This window comes from Cervus elaphus, chromosome 22, assembly GCF_910594005.1.
Source record: "Cervus elaphus chromosome 22, mCerEla1.1, whole genome shotgun sequence".
NCBI classification, from domain to species: domain Eukaryota; kingdom Metazoa; phylum Chordata; class Mammalia; order Artiodactyla; family Cervidae; genus Cervus; species Cervus elaphus.
In genome coordinates, this window is record NC_057836.1 from 39,182,276 (window position 1) to 39,207,562 (window position 25,287).

General features: G+C 40.9%; 1 protein-coding gene across 2 annotated transcripts in view; it reads right to left on the bottom strand.

Moving 5' to 3' along the window:
* Positions 1-25,287, bottom strand: part of TMTC1 (transmembrane O-mannosyltransferase targeting cadherins 1) — a 298,740-nt gene that overhangs the window by 264,822 nt on the left and 8,631 nt on the right. For both annotated transcript variants that reach the window (XM_043882514.1, XM_043882513.1), the window contains exons 2-4: positions 11,287-11,464; positions 3,457-3,530; positions 163-339 (exon numbers count right to left, since the gene is read on the bottom strand). In XM_043882514.1, coding sequence (XP_043738449.1) covers positions 163-339; positions 3,457-3,530; positions 11,287-11,464 — 429 coding nt within the window. The remainder of the gene's footprint in view (positions 1-162; positions 340-3,456; positions 3,531-11,286; positions 11,465-25,287) is intronic.

Here is a 25,287-nt window from a genome sequence, read left to right on the forward strand (position 1 = left end):
TGGAGTCTTTACTACTGAGCCACCAGGAAAGCCCCCAAGATGAGGTTACATTTACCAGAATGTTGTATCATTTTTTTAATGAAAATTTTCAGACTATTGATTTAAGTAATTTTTCTCTGCACATCATGCACCACTTGACAGCAAAACTTTGACATGACTTACGATTTATCATGATTGTGGGATAAAGAAAAGAGATCATAAACCAAGCAGACGCCGAACACCGTGATGCCTGTCTCTTTCACCAGCATTGCGCAGGTCCCCAGAAACAGACTGAGCAGCAAGAAGAAGGGAGAAGCTGTGGGAGGGAAACTTTCCCCAACACAACACTGGTCCACACTCCTGAAAAATAAAGTTGAGAGGGTTTTACTCCAAGAAGAAATATGGGTTGCTAAGAAATGCCACCTTTTAAAGGTAAGAGCCAACACAGATTTCATTTTATTCTAAGTAGATGAGCAAAGATATCTTTAAGAACAAAATTTGCAAAGATGGGAAAAAGTAAATGACTGACAATGCTGAATTTGGTACTTAGGTAAAAGCATATAAGTTATGGTAAAATATGGCATATAACAGAGGAACACTAAAAAGCAATTTAAAATGCTAGTATATAGAGGTATACTTAGTGACATGGAAAGATGTTTAGGTGAATATATAGTAAGTGAATAGTATAAGCCACATGCATGAACTCTGGTGCCAGGTTTCCTGGGTTCAGGTCACAGGTCTGCTAACTAACAAGGTAACAGGGGGCAGGTCAATGCCTCCCTGTACCTCATCCTATGTTTATCATCATTATTATTATTATTATTGTGAAGGTGTTTTATATGTTTCTGTACAAAGAAAACACTGAATAGATACCAAAACACAATCATCATTAATGTGATGAAAATATAGGTGCTTTAGTCTTTTTCTTTTGTTCTGGCTGATCTCTTTTTTTTTTAAATTGAAGTATAGCTGACTTACAATGTTGTATTAGTTTCTAATCTGTAGTTGTAAGTGTATTTTATGTGAGAATATTTAGGGAAAACATTTTTTTTTTCTCAGCATAATTTCCAGCAGGGATTTTCTAAAACCCTCCAGTTGCTGTAAATTTTTTTTAACCTTACAAAAAAGAATCGGCTCCCCAGCATGAAACCTCAACGCTCCTTCTGCAGGTGACACACCAATTTGTTCCCTCTCCTCGGTAGGCCAATACATCTGCAGTTGTGACGTCTCCCCCTTATTGTTATGTCTTGGAACAATTGCCTAAATTATATTCCAAATTTGTAGGAGACAGGCTTTTTCTCCGAAGCTGGTTGACAGCTTAAATTACTCAAAGTGCGAGTGACCTGCACAACAGAAAGCCGTAGCAATGTGGCTTATTATCACACAGGTACGGATAGGCTGCAGGCCCACTCACATTCCCAAGTTTATCAAAACACAGAAAAGGCCTGAGAGATCAAGTTCACACTCAAAAGTGATGGTTAATCTTGTTCTAATACCAGAGCAAACAGGAAACAATTGTTGAATTTGGGTTTACATTTCTAATATTTTCACAACACTCATATATAACTAGCAATGCCATGAGGGACTTCCCAGGTGGCACAGTGGTAAAGAATCCTCCCGCCAATGTTGGAGACCCAAGAGACATGGGTTCGATCCTTGGATCGGGAAGATCCCCTGGAGAAGGAAATGGCAACCCACTCCAGTATTCTTGCCTGGAGAATCCCATGGACAGAGGAGCCTGGTGGGCTACAATCCATGAGGTCACAAAGAATAGGACACGACTGAGCAACTAAGCACATACTCATGCAATGAAGTGGGAGGCTACAGAGTCAGGACTAGAAGCTTGGTCTTACATTAAGAAAAGGTTCTGCTCTTAAACCAAAACTTTATAAGGTTTAATTCAGTTCATCCTTGATCCAAAGTCTAAGCTGGTTTACAACAAGGATTCTCAGCACAGCTCAGGGAAGATGATGCTTTGTTACAAGTGCTGTCCTGCAGGCTTCAGAATCCTTGGCCTCCACTCACATGCCAGGTGAGCAAAAATATCTCCAGACACTGCAAATGTCCCTGGGGACAACATGGACAAATTTGTCCCATATGAAGAACCACTGGTTTAGGACAGTGTTCCTCGCAGTCACTGTGTTTTATAAGACTATAAGCCAATGAACTGACCCAAAGATCAAGGTTTATAAATCCTTAACCAGGCATCACTCCATGAAGCAGGACAATGGTTCACTGTCCCCCTTTATCTGGGCCAGCCACTGAGTCACTGCCCCCATTACATTCTTTTTTTTTTTAAGATTTTTTCTTAATTTATTTATTTTTAATTTAAGGATAATTGCTTTACAGCATTTTGCTGTTTTCTGTCAAACCTCAACATGAATCAGCCATAGGTACACATATATCCCCTCCCTTTTGAACCTCCCTCCCATCTCCCTTACAAGCCCACCCCTAAAGGTTGATACAGAGCCCCTGTTTGAGTTTTCTGAACTATACAGCAAAGTCCCATTGGCTATCTATTTTACATATGGTAATGTAAGTTTCCCTGTTACTCTTTCCATTCATCTCACCCTTTCCTCCCTTCTTCCCATGTTCATAAGTCTATTCTCTATTCTGTTTCTCCATTGTTGCCCTGTAAATAAATTCTTCAGTACCATTTTTCCAGATTCTGTATATGTGTGTTAGAATATGATATTTATCTTTCTCTTTCTGACTGACTTCACTCTGTTATAATAGGTTCTAGGTTCATCCACCTCATCAGAACTGACTCAAATGCATTCCTTTTTATGGCTGAGTAATATTCCATTGTGTATTACATCCCATTTTTAACCCACCCCTTTGCCTATGTGGCTATGTCACAACTCAGGTGAGAATCTGATCATCTTGCGGGGAAAGAGGCAATATAATGGGAGACTGTTTTATTGCTTTTCAGTCTCACAAAGCAAGAAGCTTCTGTATTTTGATAAAAAGATGTGCGAATTAGAAAATCACATTTGAGAATAGTACTTTCAGTTCAGCCTTGTCATTTTAAGCTTTAAGCTCCTTTAATGAGTATAATAAAGTGGGGTCAAAAAACTAAGACCAAAATGAAAAGGACAAATTAAGCAAATCATAGTTAAATAGAGGAGAGGACTATACCCAGTATAATTTGGCTCAGAGCTGATTTCAAATTCCATTCTCAGTAAGAGGAATCAAGAAGCTAGAGCTTATCTTCCCAGCATTGGGAGAGCAGTCCTTCTAAGAGGCTATGACAGTTCAGAATACGGCTGGAAAACAGAACAGCCTAGTCTTTGGTTAAGAGACAGTTTCCTATGCCAGGTCTCCAGGAAGCTCACAGTTATCTCACAGCCAAGAAGCTTCCCTCCTCTCTCAGGAAGGAGCTCAGAATCTACACACAAACACACACACACACAGCAGAAACTCCCAGGGAGGAGCATGCCTGTAAACACAGACAAGTGCGTTCTTAGCCATACATACCTATTATAGGAGAGAAAGGCCAAAAGAAACAGCAGGCACGCCAACACATCAGCTCTGCCAACAATTCCAGCTACCTACAAATTTTGAAAAAATAAAAACCTTAGAAAACCACTTTCTCAGAGACCCATAACAGAAATGTATTTGTTTTTAGAGGAATGAAAGAAACAATAAATTAGAAAATACATTATTCTTCAATTTCTGATATATGACTAATCACTTCTGGTTATCCTAAACATTTAACAATAATTTTAGAGAAGGAGATAGAGAGGAAGAAAGGGGCAAGATTTTCATGCTTAACTTTATTTTTAACCTTTCTTGACTATAATACAACTCATAATCTATCATAATTATTACTGCATATAACATATTTTCAATATCATACATATATTATACTTAAAGATATACTATATACATTATAAATTCCTATTTTATATTCAGATGTTCTTACATTATTGTACCTACATATATTTCCTTATTTTAGTTATATTATAAAATTTTAATATAATATGCCATACATGTAAATCATGTTATAAATTATATAATATAAACTTGATTATATATTTATAATTATGCAACACAGTATACATTATTATAACAAATATCACATTAATAACATATAACATTATATACATCATAATATATCATTTTAATTACATCTAAAGATATAAATAATATAATAGAAAGACAATGAAGACTGGTAACTGTTACAAACTTAAGATTGAAAAAGGCTAAAACAAAACAGTGACTAATGACCATGGTTTTAGAAAATACACATCACAACTAAATTATTAAGGTATAAAGTAGCATGAATTACACAACCTACTGTCAAATGTTTCAGACAATAAAAAATATTTGTATATATTGAAGAAGAAAGAGAGCAAGGATGATAAAGCAAATGCTGCAAAAGGTTAAAAATCGGTAACTCTGGATAAAGAGTAATATGGTCATTACACTTCTTAAGTTTGAAATTTTGTTTTTAATGTGTTACTTCAGAAAGGGACTGAAATGGAAGAGGGGTGGGGGGATAGATGCCTATTTATAAATCTTTGTATTATTTCACTATCTAAAACATGTGTACATTTCTTTTAATTTTTTTAAATTCAAGAAATAAAATTATGAAGGAAAAACTTGGGTATGGTTCAAAGAAAGTTTCAAAGAAAAGCTCACATGGGGAGTAAGAGTTTGCAAGAGAAATGAACAGATTTGACATTCAGGCACAGAAAACAGCTTCACCCAAATCACAGAGGACCTGAAGCCCATGGTTTGTTGAAGAATCAATCAACAGTTCATAGCAGAAAATAGATTTCTGGGAAATAGACCTATAAATATCCTCAAATAATGAGCAAACTTTGCAGTCATAAAGGAAAGGTGATGACACACCCATGGAGCTAGACCACCCAAGGCTCGAATATAGACTCCTCTTGTCATCTGAGTGAGACTCAACTTTGTCATCTTTAAGTTCTGAGATTTGGTTTTGTTCTTTTTAAAATGAGTATTACACTCCCTACCTCATGTTACTGCTGTAATAAGTAAAATGATATATTGGGCTGGCCAAAAAGTTCTTTGGGTTTTTCCAAATGAACTTTTTGGCCAGCCCAATACATAAAGTGCCCACTCGGTGTTGATGCCCTTCTGCTTTCCTTTTGTCTGCAGAGCAAGGGAGGGAGACTCTTATCACTGAGGTTTTCCCGTGTGACGTACAGAAATCATCTTTTTACATTAAGGTTTACCTGTGTGATATTTTATGTTAACCTTACTAGATAATCCAATATATCTATTAGTTAAAATCTAAATAAAAAATAATTCAATTAAATACCTGCATCTGGATGGATAGCGAGTCACATAATTGAGAAAAATTCTAGTCTAATCCACATCAAGAGGAACCTGGACATGGCCAAAGAATTTCACTGGCAGTAGAGAACTGAAAGCTCTTACCTAAAGTGGCTGTTTAGGCTGTTCATTGATCCCTTAATCTATAAGGCACTTGAGTGACACGTCAGGAAGAACGCGTGAGGGAAGCAGGCAGTGACAGTGTGGTTTCCCCTCAGGGCCAAGGCCCGGCTCAGCCTCGCAGCCTGTAAAGCTACAACTGCACACGATTCACTTCTGAAGCCTAGTTCTGCTCATTCTACACCACTGCCTCCTAGAGCCCTGAGCTCAGCATCACCTGCAAGACCTCTGGAAGGTTCAACAGACAGCCCAGCTCCCCAGCAACAAAGTCCTGGGATGAGGCCAGGCATCTGGGCCCAGAGGGACAGCCACCACAGCACAACGGACTGTGGCCAACTCAGACACAGCGAGACTCACAAGTTGCTAGTGGGGGTACCAAGCTGGAACGAGGCAATCACAAGCCGGGCGAGTGAAACTGACACTGTGAAGGCGCCTGGAGCCCTGCTTCTCGAACTGTAGTCAGTCAGCTCTGCTGGGAGACAGCAGCGACAGCAGCATGTGCCAGCTGGACGTGCCCAGATATAAGGAATGCAGTGTCCCTTGGAGCAGAAGCTCAGAAGGGGTGTTGAAAAGTGAATGCTAACATCGAGACTCTGCTGCCAGCTCCAAACCCCCACGTGGTCACTGAACCCCTATTCTACATCCCTGTTAAGCTGGGGTCTCTGGGGGCAAGAAGGCTAGTGTCTTAAAAACAAAGTGACTGTCATCAGCTAGTATATGTCCAGACCAGCCAAACGCTGCAAGTCAATTTGTCAATGTCATCTTGTTCAGTAATTGCATGTATCACTCCCTTCAACAAACATTTTCCAAACGCCTCCTCTTTGCCAGGTATTACGCCAGCTGGAGGGATAAAGCCTGTCCCAAGCAGTTAGTATCTGGTGGGGAGTCAAAAAAGGGTATTAATAGGTTACAAGGAAACTGCATGCATTGTAAAGGAGAGAAATCACAGCCATGAGAAGACTGAAGGGATTAATTTGGACTGCAGGATCCGGGAAGGCTTCGTGGAAAGGCTGGCTATATTCACCGGGACTTACAGGTCAGGCACGGAGGACTTCAGGAAACTCGAGACAGGGAGATGTGAATTCTGGGCCAGAAAGGGAATGCAGCATTCCAGGGAGAGGAAAGAGAGGTCTGTAAGCGTGTGGGTGTTTCTGGCAGGGAAGCCATAAAGTGATGTGTGTGTGTGTGTGTGTGTGTGTGTGTGTTTAGTCGCTCAGTCATGTCTGACTCTTTGTGACCCAATGGACTGCAGCCTGCTAGGCTCCTCTGTCCATGGGATTTTCCAGGCAAGAATAGTGGAGTGGATTGCCATTTCCTTCTCCAGGGCATCTTCCCGACCCACGGATCGAATCTACATCTCCTGCATAGCAGGAGGATTTTTACCCACTGAGCCAAGACAAAGTGATGACAGCATGGATTAGTGAAAAGGGGTCAGCAGTGAGCAACAGAAAGCAAAGATGAAATGCTAAGTTGGAGCCCCTTGGGCTTGATTCCACAACAATGTAGGCTGAATCACAGGGTCCTGTGAAGTACAGAAAGACTGGTCAAAGATATCAATGCAGAGACGGACAGCAATTATTTCTGCCCTCAAGCTGCAGGTTTCCATCACCAATCGGGAAGTTGTAACCTGGGAAATGTATTCCTTTAAGAAATATTTAAACATTTGAAAAATATCAGTGAACCTAATTGAGTTGAATTCAAATAATGTAATGTTCAGATCTCCTAGCAGGCTTTACAGAATCACAAGTGGGAGCTGCCAATTAAGGACTTCACTTGCCCCCAGAACTTGTTACTTCTTGGACTATCACTCTTAGGATTTGTATGAAGTATACTATACGTATAAAGTTATTAATTATGTTATCTGCAAAATGAGTTCTCCTGGTATCAGACTGAGCAGGAACACACGCTTAACACAGGGCCACAGCTGAAAGCTAGACAGGCTGATTAGATCACAACCGATTTTTTCCCCGAGTACTCTGTTCCAGCCTTGGAAATGCTCACCCTCACCTTCAACTCCGTGTGTAAGCATTTCCTGCTCTTGTTTTTGACTTGACATATGAGCATTCCTTCAAACAGTAATGTCTCGTGATGACTGTTAAGTTTTAATTCTCATAGGAGAATTTCAATGATTTCCCCCACTTTCCTAATTTCTCTACTGACTTTTCTCATGATTCAGAATTAAGAAAAACCCATAAATTTCCCAAGAAATATACTGTCAGGAAACCCAAGAATCACAGGCTTTTCAATGAGGAAAGTCTACCTTATTCACTGTATAGTCCTGCATTGATTGACTATATTCCAGTCACTCAAATATTTATTGAAAAATTAAGTAAATAAATGAATTTGTTCATCTCTACTGAAGTTGGAATAATTTTTCCCTTCACTGGAATTGTAGTTTTACCACAACATATTGCTTTGTCTTCTATGGTTTTATGTGTATGCTCTTTGGCTTTCTAGAGGTTTATGAACAAACTGTGGGTAGGGAATCCCACTGCCCACTCACATATCCCCTTGGCACCTGGCAAAGGGCCTATACCAAGCAAGGACTCATTAACAATTTGTTGATTATATAATTAAGAAAGCAAATTGTTAATCATATCAACATGCTTAAACTAAACCTTCCTCCCCTCCAATTCAAACCCTCTATCCTTCCTGTCATAATTGATGGTCCCATTTTTATTCTTGTTTAACACAAGGTGGATATATTCTACTAAATCCCTCTTTCACCACACTATGGTCTGTTTTTCTTTTTTTTTTAATCATTCACTGTTTTCATAATGCACATTTCTTTTGTACTATTCCTCTGTCCTCCTTTTTAGAAACCTAACCTAATATCTATAATTAAGTAATGGTCTCTAGATTTTACTTTCCAGTATAGTGTATTATGTAGGTCAAATTTCTTTACTTTCTTATGCCTCCCCTATCTCCTTGTAAATGCAAATAGTTTAATATTTTTTCCTAAATAAATGTCCATCTCTCAGGCTGCTTTGTCCCCATAATTGAGTTACCATGGATTTTTTTTTTTTCCGATTAGTATGAAAGCTGGTTGAAACTCTTTTTTAAAGGTCATTTTTCTAACAGATTTTTCCCTTTTTCTTAGATTTCAACCTAACTCTATCAGCTCACGATCACACTGAATTTTATGCTCTCCTTTTCTGCAAGCACAGAATTAGGACTGGTCTTATTCTACTCAATTGTTCTTTCCTACACAAATTTTCCCTAAGACCTCTAAGCATGAATTTTCAAATCTATCTAAGAGACTATCAGAAACATAAAAGTTGATGGGCTTAGATTAAAACATTGCCATTGACCTGGTGTCATACGTTCTAATATGGCTAGGAGTAGTGGTCCTTGATTATTTCTCTTCATTTAACAATAATATTGAAAATTTACACATCATTCTTATCTTTTAAAATTCATATCTAAAATGTTTCATCATAATTTTAAATACTTCGAAGGATTTAACTTCCTGTGCATTTTAGAAATTGATATTTTAAAATAGGCCATAAACTTACTGTTTTGAATGTACCAAATGAACCTGAAACATACCACAGCAGTTTGAAGCTCATTTTCTTACATTTACACAAATATGAACAAGCTCTTCTTTAAATGACAGACATTTCACGTGCCCTTTCCCCTTGAAATCATGTTTCCATTTTATCTCCCCCTCAGCAATTTTTTCTTAATATGCTATGCAATTACATTTTAAAATATTCTATTTATCATCTTACTCTATAATAAAAATATATATATAATTAGATTAATGATTAATTTTTTAAAGTTCCTGTGATCAAAAGCACCTAAATTTTCTGAATTTTCAAAATTGTTGAATTTTCAATTTTGTATTATTATTTCTATTAATAATATTTTCAATTGCTAAATACATTGTAAGTTAGAAAAAACAATAAAAATTATTGAATAAAGAATAGTCCTCAATATATAGGTGTAGGCTTTTTAAATAAATTCAGTTATCTATGACTGAATATTACTTTTTGTTAGAAAAAGGAAGCATGCGGCATCAAATTCTATTTGTAGCTTTTGTATTTAAACACAGTTCACATAAATGAGGACAGAAGTAACCATGTTACAGCAGTGACAGTTCTTTGAACACCCAAGTTCTCTGCAAAATCATAGCAATCTATCATCTTGCATAATGTTTAATGATCTACCAGCTGACAACTCTACCAGGTTCTCCTTTAACCTGGTTGAAAGTAAATAAATGAAGTGTACGAATCATTAGAGTTACCTGTCATTAGATTCATTTGCTTTCACAGTTTCTCAAAACTAAGGAAAAAAGCCTTGACTGAGACTTTGCAAAGGATTATTAGTTATACTTTACAGCCCTCCACTTACAGGCAGCTTGTTCAGTCCAAAATACTCAGGAAGGCTGGGAAAATTACACTTAACAAAGTAATTGTTTATAAAATAATTTTCTCCCTTATCACTCTAAATATACTTGTGTCAAAACCTTGGGCTTACAGATTTAGAATTTTGTTTGTGGCAAATGTCCATCATATAGCCTTACTAGCCCTCATTATCAAACCAATTGGCCAAATCAGACGTCTTACTTCAGATCAAATGAAAGTATTATGCATCCCCACGACAAGCATCTTGCAGGCCACCATATCTTACTTCTAATACCATGCTGCTTTCTTCACAGAAACATGTATAGACAGAAAAGGACATAAACCTACTTTGGGTTTATGATGGCTTAATTAGAGGAGACTTGGCTGACACCAAAATATCAAACTGGTTCACTGTATGGTGCCATTTGTACCCCTGGGCATAGTAAGATTCTGATGTATGCAAGACATTCCTTATTTTTTTAATATAAGAAAAAGGCAGCTGAAAGGGGAAGAGGGAGAGGAGAATCAACTTGACACTTTTCCCCCAGGTTCTCAGACCTGGATGTAAACTGTAGGATGTGAACTGTAGGAAAATGTCCGGATGCAATCTGTGACTCTTGAGACAATTCTTATAAAACTGTGGTACCCATGTACTGCTTGGAAAGTCTTCATCCACCCTGAGCAATACATAAACTAAACCAGCTGTGGCTACTGAGATGTGAAGCCAGGCTAGATGACACCATCTTGGTGCATAATTAAGCCCATATTTTAAGTAAGACTCCAGATCTAAACTTTCTAAACACATTTCTCATCATCCTCCAAATAACTACAGCTCATACTAAATAACTTGGAAAACTATTGGTAAGTCTCAAAACTGTGTTTAATTTGAAGAATGTCAGTTCAATATCATAAAAGTTTTAATGGTCTTCCCCCAGCTCCTGGGCTTCCTATGTGGCTCAGTGGTAAAGAATCCACCTGCCAAGCAGGAGACAGGGGTTCTATCTCTGGGTCATGAAAGCCTCCTGGAGAAGGAAATGGCAACCCACTCCAGTATTCTTGCCTGGGAAATTCCATGGACAAGGAGTCTGGTGGGCTACAGTCCATGGGGTCGCCAAGAGTCCAACACAACTTATCGACTAAACAACTCTAGCACTTAAGAGTTCTGTATCATGAATGTTATAAATATTAAGCAGAGCAAGAATAGGTTAAAAAATCATAGAGCAGGAACAATAACTCAGCATGCTAAGTATCTCAAAATGCCCCTTGCTCTTTAAAACACATTAGGACTTAAATTTTCCACAAAGAAAGATCTGTGGTCATTTATGACTACCTGTAATAATGACAGTGGCTATTTAGAAAAGCAGTTAAGTCCTGGAGGTGCAATAAAGGCCATTAGAACATTTAAAAAGAAAACTTGTCAAGCAGAATGATTTATATATAAACACTTCAGTAAAGCTTTAAATTCACGTGGTTTTGAGAGGAGAAAAAGATGACTTTTTGTTTCATTATTTCATTGAGCCCCAGTGACACTCACCGCCTCTGTGTGAACAGGATGCACGGCAAAAAGTAACGCGGTAACAAAAGCAAGTCCACGATTCTTGAAGACAGTTTTGTCACAGGTATACATCAGGACAAGGGTCACTAGGCAGTGTAAAATGACATTTACTGCGTGGAAGTAGAAGGGGTCCATGCCAGTCAAAAAGATGTTCAGCCTGTGACAACAAATAAAAACTGAATTAGCTACAAACAGAAGACAAGCACAAGGAAAGCAAAGGGAATCCATCACTTTAAAAGGTAAGTCATTTAATTATTTTTAAATGATTCCACTCTCAGGTTACTCTATATATCTAAGTTTTTTCCTATCTAAAAAATTTTCTAGCTGCAGAAATCTTTGTAAATGCAATATGATATTACTTCAGAAAACTTGGTGGCCTCACTGAAAAGGCAGACAGGTGTGGAATGCTTTTCTTCCCTCACTCGCTTTTTCCCCTCACTCCCTGGCTGGTGCAAACACCTCCCAGTACTCTTGTTTCACTAACACATCTTCCTAAGCAGCTGAGTGTTCACAGGCAAGTCCTCGGTGCTGCAGGTTGGAGCCATGGTCACCAGTGATGAGAAAGAGACCAAGAAACTGGTACCTGTGGTCAAGGTTGGGACAAACCAGGCATGACTGTGTTCTCTCACCCACAGTGCCACCAGGAACCAAATTTCCAGATTACGCACAAGGAATCATTGTTAATTACCACCCCACAAGGCATCTCCAGGGTATCTACCCACCATTACCAGCTGTAGCTGAAACTATTAATATAGGGGTGATGAGAATGAGCATAGCATTTCAGAATTTGTATTAAATGTTCTCTAACAGCAATTCCTATAGAATCTCAGAATCTGAATTCCAGGATTACAACAAAAAGAAAATAAAAAGAGAACCACAATCAGAAGAGAAATTTGTTGTTCAAAATTTTAAACACTTTCACAGAGAGACTTCTGAAGGTAGCCTTTAAGTTAAGAATAGGACATCATGTCCTCAAATGTGTCTGTGGGGTTATAGAAAAAAATGCAACTGCATAGGGAACGGTTCTCTTGGGAGAACACACACACCCTAAGTGGTACTGTCTATAGCCATCTAGACTCCAGTCCATTTTACCAAAACAGTAATTCCATATCTTTATCCTCACACTCTAGATCTGCTTCTCTTACACAGCTACCTCCGCTTTGCCAAAAACAGCTGAGAATCTAAAAGTCAACTTTAGCGATGGCATACGCATATTCTAAATACTTGAGTTGATTCAGCTTTAATTTACAGAATTTTAAACATCTCAAGCTTTATTTGGACACACGAATCTAAATGTCATAGTTACTAATCAACTCAATTTTCATTTCCACTGAAGTAATCATGGTCCCAACTAAGCCTAAAAGAAATGAATTCCTGGCCAACTCCAGGGGCCCAGTGCAAAATCCAAGACAGCTGTGCGGCAGACCTATGCACCTGCGCACCCCAAGGTGCCTGAGATAGGAGCCTGGCGTGAAACACCGCCTTCAGAGGGGAAGAAGAAAGGGCCGTGAACAAGGGGACCCATGTGTTCGGCTAAAGAAGGGAGAACAGCATCCCTGCCATTCCAGGACAAGAGGACCTACATACACAGGGTGAGAGAGCTGCTGGAAATCAGAAAGCAGAGGATGGGGCTTCCCTGCTGGCTCAGTGGTAAAGAACCCAGCTGCCAATGCAGGCGACGTGAGTTTGATCCCTGATCCGAGAAGATCCCAAATGCTGCAGAGCAACTACTGAGCCTGTGCTCTGGAGCCCGAGAGTCTCAACCCCTGAGCCCACTTACTGAAGCCCATGATCCCTAGAGTCCAAGCTTCCCAGCAAGAGAAGCCACCACAATGAGAAGCTTCTGCACCAAAATTAGAGAGTAGCCCGCTTAGAAATGAAGACCCAGTACAGCCAAAATTACATAAATAAGTAAGATTTAAAAAAAGAAAGAACGCACAGGATGGAGGAACTGTGAGAAGGATGAGCCCGAGTCCCTGTCCTTGGGGAAGGTGGGGTGGTCCCCTGACAGCCCACTCCCCTGACGTTGATTTTATTCTGTTTCCACTTCACCAGGCTGAGTTTTCCAGACCAGCTAAGCCATTCATTTAAAATTCATTCACATTCATCTCAGTGAGAGAAAATAGGCAATCTCATATGTGATAGGTCTCTAGGTTGTCAATATATACAAGAGGCTTTACAAATTGCACACCCTTTGCCCCAAAATTCCACTTCTAGAAATTTTCTGTAGGGAAAAAACAAAAAAGTATTCAAAAACACATATATACATACATATGTGATACTGTGATGCAGTAAGAATATGTATTTTGATCTTCATCCCAACTCCTGGTTAGAGACCCTAAAACCTTTGTAATTTCCTAAGCGATAAAGGTGCTAGAAATATCTTTTGTTTTAATAGTTGGTCTCTGCCCCCAAGTTCCTGGCACCACTCTCCTAAATTCCTTGCAGTTTCCTAAGTGATAAGAGCACTGGAAGCACCTTTTGTTTTAATACTTGGTGTTTGGCTCTGGTTCCTGACACAGAGCTCCTAAATCTCTTAGAATTCCCTGGGAGATAGGAGTGACTTTTCTCTTAACAAGGTGATTCTTAGCGGGCTCCTGGGTGGCTTCAGGATGGGAGCTGGTCACGAGAAAGACCACATGTGATTAGAAGCTTGGAACTTTTAGTCCACCCCCATCCTCAGGAAGAGGAGAGTTGAGGGAGGCTGAGCTAATAATTGATCACGCCTACATGATGACACTTGCAAAAAAATTCCCGGAACTGTGGGGTTTGGAAGGCTTCCAGGTTGGTGAACACGTCACCGTGCCAGCAGAGTGACAGAACCCAGCTCCACAGGGACAGAAGCTCCTGTATTCAGCACTCTCCAGGCTCTGCCCTATACATTTCTTCATCTGGCTATTATCTGTACCGTTTATCACGCCCTTCTTTATATAATAGACTGGTTTCCCTGAGTTCTGTGAGCCATTATAGCAAATTATCAAGTCTGAAGGGGGAGGTCATAGGAAACTCCAACTTGTAGCCAAAAAGTGAAAGTGTTAGTCTCTAATTTGTTTCTGACTCTTTGAGACCCCCAGAGACTGTAGCCTGCCAGGTTCCTCTGTCCATGGAATTCTCCAGGCCAAGAATACTGGAGCTGGTAGCCACTCCCTTCTCTAGGGTATCTTCCTTACGCAGGGATCAAACTGAGTCTTCCGCATCACAGAGAGATTCTTTACCATCTGCGTCACCAGGTAAGACCCAACTTGCGACGAAGTCAGACATAAATGTGAGTAACCTGAGGACCAGTACTTGTGATTGCCGTCTAAAGAGGGGGCACTCTTGTAGAACTGAGCCCTTACCTGGGGGCTCTGATGTTAACTCCAGGCAGACAGTGTCCAGACTGATTGAATTCCAGGACACCCAGCAAGTGTGAGAGAATTGTTTGGTGTAGGATAAACCCACATATCTGGTGTTAGAAATCTTGTGAGTTTAAGTAGAGGCAGAAAAAGGAATTTTCCTGTCAATGTACAAACATTGTGTTAATTATAAAAATGGCAACACAGAGATGGCAAAACATCTAAGAAACCCTTATGTATTTATCTATTCCCTGGAGAAGGAAATGGCAATGCACTCCAGTATTCCTGCCTGGAAATCCCATGGACAGAGCCTGGTGGGCTACAGTCCACAGGGTCGCAAAGAGAAACAACTGAGTGACTGAGTATATTCCCACCAATGATATACTTTAGATCATAACTCTGGATTACAAATAATAGCACTGTTTTTTAAGACAAAGGACTTGTTATTTTTCCAATTTATTTGTTATTCAACCATTTAACAAGCAAAAGCATCATTAAAGATGATGTTATTACTATGTTATGACATGTTTATGAGATACTTAACATACACTCCTTTCCCCTTCCAAAATGATATAAAATAGGAGGTATGACTCATCCATGTGTCTATATGTATCATATCTAAAAATGTGCAGATGTTATCCATAAAGATTATTTCTGGAAATTGATTAGGAGTGAGTGCTTGGTGTTGTAAACAAATTCAATTAGATCCAAAAATATAAAAATAAGTTGGTGAATGGGGAACTACTGTAGAGATAAGGTAACAGTGTGAAAGCCCCTCACCTGGTACCTTAATCTAAGCTTTGAGAAATCACCAAAAATCTAGTTATGAGAATTTCCCAAATATCTAAAAACATGGAGCCTGAACTCTCCAAATGATAGATAAGTGAGCTTAAGATGAAATGGTAACAAAATTTTTGAATATATCCTATGTGTGAGCACTAGAAAAAGAATCTCTAATTCTGAGAGTTACTACAGGTTCACAAAAAGGGATTTTAACTGATTAACTTCGGGAGAGGGGTGTGATAGACATGTTACATCTTTAACAATGTCATTAAATAGGCTCTCTCAGAATCTCCTGGCATACAAGACAGAATAAAATAGATATGAGCTAACAGAGAGTGGTGAATACTAAATCAATATCTCCTTGACTGGAGACCTCCAGGGTATGTCACAGCATTCTGATAATATCTCTAGTCTGTCCAATATTTTTATCGGCTTAAATGAATCCGTAGTGTATGCAAACCAAGCCTGCACATGGCCTGTATCAGGGAAGGAGGGTAACTATACTGAAGATTGAGCTTCACAAAGAGCTTAAATGACTAAAACTGAGAGCTATTCTAACAGAGTTAGACAGAATATGGGTAACAGTAAAGACCCACATTTAGACACAAAATAGAACAAAATTTTTGCAATCCAGATTAAAACTCTACATGTTGTATTGTCCAAGGGTTGTTTTGTTAGTCTACCCTAAAGTCACAGTTACTGTGTCCTAGCTATCAAAACAGACCAAAGCACCAATACCGTTAGTCAGGGAACTGCCAAAATGAGTATTTTTCATATCAGTGCACTCTAACAGATATTTACTGAATACCTGCTAGTTGCTGGATGTAACGTAGGGCCCACAGGAACGAATAGAAGACACGGCATCTGCCACCAAAGAGTTAATAGCATAGTAGGAGAAAGAGAGAAAAGTAATTCATATAAGAGAATTTCAGCAGGAGAACCTACCAGGTACTGAGATAAGGAAGGTAAAGGTGTTCTCCCTGTGGATGGGAGAGGGAAGGGGGTGATATCCAACACGGGGCAGCAGCCCCTCAAGGTGTTACTTAAATGCTGGAGCACCTTCACAGGACAGCTTCAGGATGCTGGGGGAGGGAGTCTCAAAGTGATGTCTCAGGGAGGTAGGTTTGAGGAATGGGTAACACTCAGCCTGCAAAAAGATGACAGACAGGTATGAAACCAAGTTTTTCAGGGGAAAGGCTCTTTGGCATATTTACAGCTTTATCCCCCAGTGTCTATCCCTGGTACATACTATCACGCAATAAAACAGGTGATTTCATATAAAAATTTCCAATATTTCTTCAGATCTTAAAAGACGTGGCAACTCTGGGCCTCCATGGCCACATGGAAATACCTGGGTGCCAATTTAGGTCAGTCAAGTACTCATAATTTGCCACGGGGTCTTCCAACTACTGGGAGGCAGACTTCAGCTCAAAGGAAAATGTAATATCTAAAACTAAAATCAGTGGTGGGATAAGCAGGAATGTTCACACAGAAGCCTGACAACAGCCTACCTTAAATACCATCTACAGAGAACAATCTCAGGTTTCATGTCACCATGAATGTACTTCCATTACAGCATTTAATCAGTTTTTAAAAACTCTTTTACTATATCCCTCAAGTGTTATGAGAATTTTTCATTCATTGTTAGAAATTAACTTTTTTGTCATTGTATCTATCTCAGTTGGAACATAGTAGATTCTAAATGAAGGTTTATGAATGAACAAATAAACTGACATTAAGCTGGAAGTTGGAAAAAAACCATCTTTTCCTTTCAACTCAAATAATCTCTAAGTTTTTTTGATTTAACTTTCATTTCTAATTTAAAACTAGGCCAAGCAGTAGGAAATAAAACTTTTTTCCTAAAAAAATCTTAATAGTCATGTCTGCCTGGCTGAAAGCCTTCCAGACTTTGGCAGATAAAACGCAAACAGCCCCTTCCCCATCTGAACTCCTCTGCCTCCTTGTAAAACTGCCCACAAAAGGGAGGGGGCACATGCAGCACACAGCAATCGGAGGACACCAGTTCCCAGGAAAGACCACAGGGTCACACAGGGTGACATCGAATAGTCACAGGAGGAGGGGTGAGGAGGGGAGAAAAAGACTCATTGGTTTTTCCCCCCAAGTAATGCACACTCTTCTGCTTCTGTTAGGTCCATGCCATTTCTGTCCTTTATTGAGCCCATCTTTGCATGAAATGTTCCCTTGGTATCTCTAATTTTCTTGAAGAGATCTCTAGTCTTTCCCATTCTATTGTTTTCCTCTATTTCTTTGCATTGATCGCTGAAGAAGGCTTTCTTATCTCTCCTTGCTATTCTTTGGAACTCTGAATTCAAATGGGTATATCTTTCCTTTTCTCCTTTGCCTTTCGCTTCTCTTCTTCTCACAGCTATTTGTAAGGCCTCCTCAGACAACCATTTTGCTTTTTTGCATTTCTTTTTCTTGGGGATGGTCTTGATACCTGTCTCCTATACAATGTCATGAACCTCCATCCATAGTTCATCAGGCACTCTATCTATCAGATCTAGTCCTTTAAATCTATTTGTCACTTCCACTGTATAATCATAAGGAATTTGATTTAGGTCATACCTGAATAACCAAAGAAAGCTCAAACTACCACACAATAGCACTCATCTCACATGCTAGTAAAGCAATGCTCAAAATTCTCCAAGTCAGGCTTTAGCAATATGTGAACTGTGTACTTCCAGAAGTTCAAGCTGGTTTTAGAAAAGGCAGAGGAACCAGAGATCAAATTGCCAACATCTGCTGGATCTTCGAAAAAGCAGGAGAGTTCCAGAAAAACATCTATCTGCTTTATTGACTATGCCAAAGCCTTTGACTGTGTGGATCACAATAAACTGTGGAAAATTCTGAAAGAGATGGCAATACCAGACCACCTGACCTGCCTCTTGAGAAACCTGTATGCAGGTCAGGAAGCAACAGTTAGAACTGGACATGGAACAACAAACTGGTTCCAAATAGGAAAAGGAGTATGTCAAGTCTGTATATTGTCACCCTGCTTATTTAACTTAGATGCAGAGTACATCATGAGAAATGCTGGACTGGATGAGGCACAAGCTGGAATCAAGATTGCCGAGAGAAATATCAATACCCTCAGATATGCATGGCAGAAAGTGAAAAAGAACTAAAGAACCTCCTGATGAAAGTGAAAGAGGAGAGTGAAAAAGTTGACTTAAAGCTCAACATTCAGAAAACTAAGATCATGGAATCCGGTCCCATCATTTCATTGCAAATAGATGGGGGAACAGTGGAAACAGTGGCTGACTTTATTTTTCTGGGCTCCAAAATCACTGCAGATGGTGATTACAGCCATGAAATTAAAAGACGCTTACTCCTTGGAAGGAAAGTTATGACCGACCTAGACAGCATATTAAAAAGCAGAGACATCACTCTGTCAACAAAGTTCCGTCTAATCAAGTCTATGGTTTTTCCAGTAGTCATGTATGGATGTGAGAGTTGGACTAAAAAGAAAGCTGAGCACCGAAGAATTGATGCTTTTGAACTGTGGTGTTGGAGAAGACTCTTGAGAGTCCCTTGGACTGAAGGGAGATCCAACCAGTCCACTCTAAAGGAGATCAGTCCTGGGTGTTCATTGGAAGGACTGATGTTGAAGCTGAAACTCCAGTACTTTGGCCACCTGATGCAAAGAGCTGACTCATTTGAAAAGACCCTGATGCTGGGAAAGATTGAGGGCAGGAGGAGAAGGGGACAACAGAGGGTGAGATGGTTAGATGGCATCACCGACTCAATGGACATGAGTTTGAGTAAACTCCAGGAGTTGGTTATGGACACGGAGGCCTGGTGCGGTTCATGGGGTCTCAAAGAGTCAGACATGACTCAGCGACTGAACTGAACTGAATGCACACTCTCACAGCCTAAAGCTCCAGATAAAGCCCATCACTTTAATTTTCCTCTTGAAAAACACCTCTGGTTTAGAAGAAAATAAAAGCAGGTATATCTCTGAAAGGGACTTCTACTCGAGAATATACTAGGGTCCATCCTCAAGGGGACCCTAACTCTGTTTCAGTCAAAAAGCCATACCTTAGTGAACTGGCAGGGGTATGGAAACTGCTTGAGGTCTTGGCTCTCCATTGCAGGGACTCAAGTCTAGTTTGGGGCCCTGAACCTGGAATTTTCCTGGTTATATAAATAGGTCAAGTAACATTTAAAAGGGCTGCCTGTCCCCTTCACATCACCATTCCTATGGGTCACAACATTCCAGTTCTCACCACATCCTCATGCCTGCCATGTCAATGCTCTCACCTAGACTTTGGCCACTAAGCTCTGCCACCTGGCCTCTGGAACTCAAGGGTCCCATCACCCCCACTGGTCAGAAAGCCCCCCGCAGTGGCAGCATGTCCCACATCACACTTGGCCAGCAGAGAAGAAGTGCCACAGAGCTTCCAACCTTGCAGGCACTCTCCTATTTACATATTTCTCAATGCCTCAGTGCAGGGAGAAGCATTTGGCCCTCTCAGGGGATGCAGGATAGGGGGTACCAGGAAGGGGTGTGTAGACAATGTGATGAATGGACCTCAATGAGCTTCTGGATTCCTTTCTCTGTTATGCCAGGCAGACTTTGGCATCTCAACCTCATTAAACATAGGCCCCACTGAGTCGCAGTACTTCCCGGGATTCTGAATCACCAGTGTGCTGGTTACAATCGCTGATTCCTTGATCCCATCCCAAGATATTCTAAGCCAATAGATCTGAGACGGGGCCCAGAGATCTGCCTTAAGCAACCCAATAATTCAAGACAGGTGATACTCAGAACTGTAATGCTCAGGTCTCAAAGCTTAAGGGAAAGCTGCATATGGTTGCTATGTTTACCAGGAAAAATCCAGTTTTCTCAGCAATAACATAACATACATTCTTCTCCAGTAAAAACCATAAATGGGGGAAAGAAAAAACTAGATGTACCCCTTGTCTTCTGTTTTTGATGTCTCAAGTGATGGGTTCTCCCACATCCCCCTGGTGACTTTCCACAGCCCAGTACTAATTTTCCTGTCTTCCTCTCTCACCACTCATTTTTCTTCTTCTCATCTCCTGCCTTCATTACAGCTCTCAAATGCTTCTAAGTGCTTCCCATAGTCTTCTTAGATCATTCAGCCAATAAACAACAACATCTGGATCTTCTCGTTTTTCCTCTAAGGCCTGTCCCTTAGGCCCTTCATCATTTTGGTTGCTTTTCTTCGGCATTCCCTCCAGTACCAGGAATAAATCAACAAATCAGCATCACTTCATGTCTCTAAAGAACCAAAGGATGTGATTCACAGGCACCGGTGCAAACAAGAGTGCTGAAAGGAGACAGTGCCCTGAGGCAAAGGCAAGATATACCCCCTCCACCCCGCCTCCCACCCCGGCCCCCAGCTCCGAGGAAGAGCTGTAAGGAGGGACCAGGCTGTGTGGAGCTGGTCAGAAGGAGGCCACAGTCACCGTTGTCACATGAGTATTCAGAATAGCGACTGAACAAAGAAAGGGTGGGGAAACAGGGCAAGAAGATCAGAGGCCATAGAAGGAAGCGAGTCCCAGAAAATGTGGGTCCGCAAAGAATAAAAATTAACAGATCAATATCAAATATAGTATAGTTAGTTATAACTATAACTGACCTGTCAATTTTAAGAAAATGGGTTTCTTTCTTTTCAAGCTATGTATGTTTGGTGGAGTTCTTGGACGCAATGCCATTCAGACACCAGTTACCTGACGAGACAGCCCTATATGAGACTCCCTTACTTCAGACACCAGACCACCTGCACCTCCGACCTCCCAGCCACAAATTCAGGGGTCCCCACAACTCCCTTAGATTCAACAATTTGTAAGAACGACTCACAGAATTCAGGAAAGCATGATACTTATTTTTTTTAATTAATGTCTTTATTTTTAATTAAGCATAATTGCTTTACAATAAGTATGGGTTTCTGCCATATAACAACAAGGGTATATGTATGTCCCCTCCCGCTTGAACCTCCCTTCTACCTCCCACTTCAAGCATGATACTCTTTTATGATTACAGTTTTAATATAAAAGATATGAACCAAAATTGATAGGGGAAAAAAAAAAAGACCCATGGGGCCAATCTGAAAGGGTCCTAAGCATGAGCCTTCCATGTCTTCAGGACACATCAGCCCCTCAGCACACTGATGTAGAAATGCTGGCCAGGAAATCACAATCAAGCTTAACCAGGGTTTCAATGGGGAAGCTAACTGATTCCACCACTGGCCACTTCAGCACCCCTTTCCCTTCCCAGAGGTTGGAAGGTAGGGCCTTCCTAGATACTGGAACTGCAGAACCAACTCAAACTGGCGCTGTGCTGTTTTTAACAAGACACCAAGTTGTTTTCCAGAGACAACAGAATAAAACCATAAGTCATGCAGCTGAAGCACGCTCTGAGGAGAAAACTGTGACCTCAGATAACACCCGGAACCAAAGTTTCTCTGCCCTCAACCCTACCCCCCAACCCCCAACAGGGAACTAAAGGACAGGAACATGACTGCAACCTGAATGCCTTTCAGAAGTGAACGATCCATTGTTCAGGAAGATCCAGTATGACACCCCTTCATCACACCTTAGCATCAGTGGCCGAGTAACAAAGTCCTCCAATCCAAACCACCCAACAGTGCTTCTGCACACCGACCCTCCTCCACTAACCCTAAAAGCTTGAACCCTGCTTGCTGTCTCCTTGCTGCTTGGCCTCACAATAATGTCCTTTTCTCAAAAGCCAGTGCCACCGCATCATTACCAGCAGGCCTGGCTTAGAAACAAAAATCATCTGGCTCCAAATCCCAACTCTTTAATCATAAGATTAGTCTCTCCAGCAGGACCAGCTGCATTCTAAAGCTATCTGGAGGCCCACCATGAGTCAACTCCTCCTTAGCATAAACTCAGGTATGGTCCCAGAGAATCCCCAAGAACAACAAAATCGCTCCTATCACTCTGGAAACTCGAATAGTTTAGACGCATCTTCCCAGAAACCTGGGGAAAGGCCAGACACATTCTTGCACAGCTGCGGGGAAGAGGAAGTCTCTCCCACTTAACCATAGCACCCTTGAGAAAGTATTTTCAGGTCCTTATACTCCATATGGGCTTCTCAGGTGGCCCTAGAGGTAAAGAACCCACCTGCCAATGCAAGAGACATGAGACAGGTTAGATCCCTGGGTCGGGAAGATCCCCTGGAGGAGGCGAGGGCATGACAATTCCCTCCAGTATTCTTGCCTGGAGAATCCCATGGACAGAGGAGCCTGGCGAGCTGCCATAATCTGTGGAGTCGCAAAGAGTCAGACACGACTGAAGTAACTTGGCATATGTGCATGCATGCATACTCCATTTAATCCAACCAGAAACGATATTTCATTGTCTAACTCATTAACTGGAAAAAAATGGCCTTTCATTACAGATAGCAGGACACTGGCATGGAGGAATTTGGGTCTCCACAAGTAGGGTGTAGAGAGAATCCTGTGTAATTCTGGGGTTTGCCCGAATTGTGTCCAGCTTCCAGCAAGCACCCCCCAAACATAATGCTTCAATCTGCCACAAAAGAAGCTCGTGATTTAAAAGTGCTAAAGATCTCATTCTCCACAGAGGATCACAGTCTCAGCAGGTTACGGCAGAGCCATAGGAGCCCTTTCAGGATCAGAGCTGCCCCTTCACCTCCTAGTAAGTAGGACCCACTGCAACTCTCTGCGTGTCCAGCAAATTCCCGGTCTGCTCCTACTTTTGTCTTTGATAGAGGAAGGGAAAAAGATACATAAGCCAAGAAATTTTTTGGCTTTTCCCTCTACCTTGTAAGGGTGTTGTTGCCATTGTTTAGTCGCTAAGTCATGTCCGACTCTGTGACCCCATGGACTGTAGCCCATCAGGCTCCTCTCTCCATTAGATTCTTCAGGCAAGAATTCTGGAGTGGGTTGCCATTCCCTTCTCCAGGGATCTTCCCAACCCAGGGATATCCTGCATTGGCAGGCAGATTCTTTACTGCTGAGCCACGTGGGAAGCCCTGTAAGGGAGCTGCTGCTGCTAAGTTGCTTCAGTCGTGTCCGACCCTGTGCAACCCCATAGACGGCAGCCCACCAGGCTCCTCCATCCCTGGGATTCTCCAGGCAAGAACACTGGAGTGGGTTGCCATTTCCTTCTCCAACGCATGAAAGTGAAGTGAAACGGAAGTCGCTCAGTCGTGTCCGATTCTTAGCGACCCCATGGACCGCAGCCTACCAGGCTCCTCCATCCATGGGATTTTCCAGGCCAGAGTACTGGAGTGGAGTACCACTGCCTTCTCCGTGTAAGGGTGTAGCCCTACCTAAATCATTACCTGAATATTTACCTACCTAAACATTTACCTGAAGAAGTTGGGCATTCACAAATATGATTTAAACAATTAATTTATCAAGTTCCTATGTTGCATGTCAGGCACTGTTCCAGCTGCTTAAGATAAACCTCACAGAGCTCACACAGTAGTGAGGAGACACAAAAAGCAACAATAAATACATGATGCCAGGTAACAGTGAGGGCTACCAAGGCAAAGAGGGTAGGAGAGTCTGAGAGTAAGGATGGCACATGGAGGAGTGCCTGCTATTTCCGATCGGTGGCCAGGGAAGGCCTCTGGGATGAAGCGACATTTGAGCAGAGACTGAAGGTGGTGAGAGAGGCAGCAATGCACGGACCTGGGGAAGGAGCATTCCAGGAAGAAGAAGGCAAGTGCAAAATCCCTTGGGAGCCAAAAGTTTGGCCCGTTCCAGGAATACAGACTCTACAACGTGACACAGAGAGAATGAGGTGGAGACTGAAGACTATAGGTCAGGGTGTGGCCAGGGTCAGATCAAACAGGAGCCATCTCTTATCATTTGGAAAAGGAACAAGGCATGATCAGCATTCCTCATCCCCCTTTTAAGTGGGGAGATTACATAATCAAAGTTTGAAAAAGTTGAATGTAGCTCCCAAGGATGATAGAGAATACATTTTTTATTAAAACAAAAATGACTGCTTCAGAAGATGTTTTCCAAACCTTCAGTGATTTGAAGAACTTACCTATTAAAAACTCTCATGATTCAGAAATATATTCCTCTCATTTTCCATCCCTCCTACACCATCAGACTGTAGTCTAAAGTCTATTTTACATCTAAAGCATATTCTAACAGACAAGGATCATAATCTTCTTCTCTTGGGGTTTCTAAGATAACCTTCGTTTGGAATGAAATTTTCAGAGAACTTTTTTTTTTTCATTTTTTCTATAAAACTCTTCATTGCCTCCAATCACATTTTTTCTTAGCTACACCTACATCCATTACCGAACATCCTAGAAAACCCAGTCAAACATCCTAAACAGTCTTCACTTGTCTCCTATCACAGACTTAAGATTATCAGTCTTGTAGCAATAGACTATTTCAAAATGAATGCCCAGAGAGGTCAAATCTAAAGGAAGAGAACCAAAAGGAACATGCCACTATTTCTTTTAGGTTGTGGGCAGAGAGGCTAGAGCTGACTTTCATGGTTGGCATATCATTTGTGCCTTAAAGTTGCAAAGTGCTGCAAAAAAGAAAAAAAAAAAGTCTCAAGATCCAAATATTAAAATGTTGAAAATCCTTACAGCTGCACATATTAAGATATTCTATTTTTTAACTCTGACATTTAAACCACCCACTTTCACTCATATGGTTTATATTACCATCAGAAGCATTCAATAAAATAAAACTTTACAGCAAACTAGTAGAACACTATGATCTAATAGCCTGAGCATGGAAGAGATCAAGGTCTTTTATTTGCCTTCCTTCTCCTTCTCTGTCATGGAAAAATCAGTTCTTTCTTGTTGAAGGAAGCTTCTCCTTGCTTCTCGATATGGAATGGCACAGCCAAG